We start from the raw sequence: 3,342 nt of genomic DNA on the forward strand, positions 1-3,342 counted from the left end.
TCTGCGGATATCCGGGTTAAAACTTGCTATGCTACTTACATTTTACATACACTGTACATGTACGTTGAAGTAAAAAATATCCGGATAGGCGAGGGAACCGGATAATCGAACACACATACTGTATGTACAATGTAGGTATGGCATATGCTGTAAATAGGTAACCAACAATCTTCTTCCGGATGGCGAGGGATCCAGATAGAAGAGGACCGGATATGGTCTGATTGTACTGAAAACGCACATGTCAACCTGTCCGAGGCATTTTTGACATTTTGACGGAAGCTGGGTCAGCCAGGGTTCCCCGAGCTACAAACTCAAAGCGCATCCAGCAACTAATGCTGACAATACAATATCCTTTAGCCCAGTTGAACCTCGCTCAGTATCCAGATCCGGCTATCTGGAATCTCGATCCGGCTACTAGTATCTGGAACCTCGCTCAACCGGACTAGCATTTTATTTACTCTTGGCAAGAGGGCCACACGGCCGGCACATTACTAGTATACCGGTACATTCAAATGATTGCCGCTGGCTAGTACTACAGTAGTAGTAGTACATGTAGTACCTTCTTTGAAGTACTACTACTAGTACATGTAGTCGGTAGTCAGAGCAACACAGCTAGTAGTACTAGTCTTATAAACATACAGCTGCAGTTACACCTCTGTGTGCTGCCGACATGAAATGGTATAGCTTTGCTCAATGGATGAACTCCATACATGATGAACTACCAGTAAGTTCCTTACACACGAGCTATTTCCGATAATTCTGCAGGAAGGAGTACAAGCATGTACTGATGTAGATACGGTGCCGCGGTTATGCAAGAAAGAGACACAAAACTACAAAAGCAATCATTATCTAGGTGACCGTAGCCACTGTCTTGACCACAATCAGTAGACACTCCACTTGAATACATGTACAATCATGTACATATTATATCCACTGGCACGAGTGCATACCGACACCGGTCACACATGCGTATTTACTCATCTGCACCACAGCTTCATGCGTAGCGGCACAGCCACGAAAACCACCGCCGTACTACATTGAACATAACTGGCTTCATACGCACACAAGCGAGCTGCAGCAAAGAGCACCATTGCCGATTCTATGCCGCCCGGTACTGAAGGCCGAGCATCATCACCAAAATACCAAGACAAGTCACAGTGAACTACAGTGCCACCAACTTCGCGGCTTTCAAGACAAGCTAAGGATTGATTATAGAGCCTGATTAGGGTGAGCCCTGAAAATATAGAACAGAAGCTTTGACTTTATTTACTCAAGCCGATATGCGTCATAAATTAATTATTGTATCTTGACTTGGAGTATCATATCTGACAATTTTTCACACTGGAGGACGGAGATAATGAGAGTCAATATTGTAAAGCTTGAAAGTATGCTATGAATCGTGGATTGCTCATGACAGACTTTTCGATGCTCTGGCAACCCTCGCTAAGTTGTCTTCTGTATTTCAAATGTTTTGTAGCGACGTGTGTGAATGGTACGCTCACTCTTGAAACTGCACCGGTCAACTCTCGACCTGGGGCTTCCTTTCGTACGCAGCCACTGCTTCATGGTGTGGATGTTCTGCTGGGGACCTTCGATGGTACCTACGACTGTGTTGTAGATCGTGTTCCTTACCCATCCGGTCAGGCCGTGCTTCTCGGCGTTCTGCTTGGTGTGCTTTCTGAAGAAGACGCCCTGCACCTTGCCATGCACCTCGAACTCCACTGACAACAATTTGCCCTGCGCAGGACGAGCACCGCCGCTGACACCACCAGCAACAGCTCCAGCGCCAGCAGCAGCAGTAGCTGCTGCTGGTCTGCTCACACCGCCAGTCGCCAGGTTGCTGAAAAGCAGTTCGAACGAATGAAGAATTACCGACAGACAGAAGAATCCACACGCCAAGGCAACTACACTCTGCAGCAACGCCCAGGGAACGGAAGTCGTCTGGGTTCGCATCCTAAGTAAAGCATCTGAACTGAGTGAGGTGCTCGAACTGCACGGACAGTGACGCGTCGACGGTCGAAGTAGAGATAAAGATGGGAAAAATTAGAATGCCAGAAACAAAAATGAAAAAGAGGAAATACTGACTACAGTCATGTACTTGTAATTGTGCGTGAATCACGTCTGTATACTCATCAGATACTGTCACACTCACTAGCGATCAGGGAGTCGAGTAGTACTCCCTAGTCTAGCCTAGCCTAGTGACAGTGTAGTGCTAGCGATAGCGCTCGGACTGGTAACGCGATCGCGCGCACGTGTCACAAACATGATCAGGCTGCATGCAGCTAACACATTTTTTTTAATTTTTCATTTTTCAAAAACAAAAGAGAAATCGAAAGCACGTCACGGCTGTTCCCACTTGGCCATCTAACAATATGGCGGCTTTTGCGCCGTTTTTGACAAATCCCAACGGTATTTTATAATACGAAGCGAATTATTACATTTTCACATCGAAACCATGACGAACCGAATTTTTGTACTTGCTGACACGCGCGTCAGACGCGTCCTCGATCGCCTCGAAAATATTGTGAGGAAAGAGATTGAGATGAGAACAAAGGAAACAATCTGAATTATTTTGAGAGGAGAGAAAGCTAAAAGAGCTCGATGGAAGGCCGAGAATTTCAGATAGGCCAGCAAACAAGATGCAGAGATACACTAACTTTACTGTGAGGATTTCCTCTTCCTGCTGACTGGACGGAGCGACTCGTGTTGTGGGAGAGTTGCAATCAAATGCGTCTGTGCAACAGACTTGAGGCGCTCCAAGGGATTGCGGATGGCCTCGTGGTGTCTCCTTAGCTCGTTGAAGCGGGCGTGAATGCTCTCACTCCCTTGCTCTGCGAGGAGACCAAGACCAACGCCTCGCCGTCGGATGGACGGCACGACATGCACCTCCAACATGTGCAATTTCGGCGTGATGTGGCCGAGCTTTTTGCTGACGACGATATCTCGGCATGCAGTCATAAATGTCTCCACCAAGCCTTCTAGCTTGGATATGGTGGCCTCGTCCACAGGCCTGCAGTGGCTGAAGAGGGCAGTGCACTCGCCATACAGGGACATCAGGTGCTGGTAATCCTCATGAATTCGATTTGCCTCTGGGAGCAGCAGAGCAGCAGCGGCGCACGAGAAGCTACTGCAGATAAATGTGCTGGGGTTATTTCAGTTGTCACTGCTGGCTGAAGAGCTATGTGCACATGGTTGCCCACAAAAGCACCTCCATGGTATGCTTGCCTATCGATTCCATTGCGCTGGAAAACTGGCTCGATGCTTGCTCAACATGGCCCCTCACACTTTTTGTTCTGTTTTATTGCGGCCATTTGGTCGGTGAGTGACTGTCTCCACGCAAGC

At 47.7% G+C, this 3,342-nt stretch overlaps 1 protein-coding gene across 1 annotated transcript; it reads right to left on the reverse strand.

Moving 5' to 3' along the window:
• Positions 1–1,443: 1,443 nt before the first annotated feature.
• Positions 1,444–1,953, reverse strand: LOC135819985 (acylphosphatase-1-like). The gene has a single exon (XM_065333285.1). It carries the CDS (start codon positions 1,951–1,953, stop codon positions 1,444–1,446), a length of 510 nt encoding a protein of 169 aa, XP_065189357.1.
• Positions 1,954–3,342: the final 1,389 nt, after the last annotated feature.

This window comes from Sycon ciliatum, chromosome 6 (assembly GCF_964019385.1).
Source record: "Sycon ciliatum chromosome 6, ocSycCili1.1, whole genome shotgun sequence".
NCBI classification, from domain to species: Eukaryota; Metazoa; Porifera; class Calcarea; order Leucosolenida; family Sycettidae; genus Sycon; species Sycon ciliatum.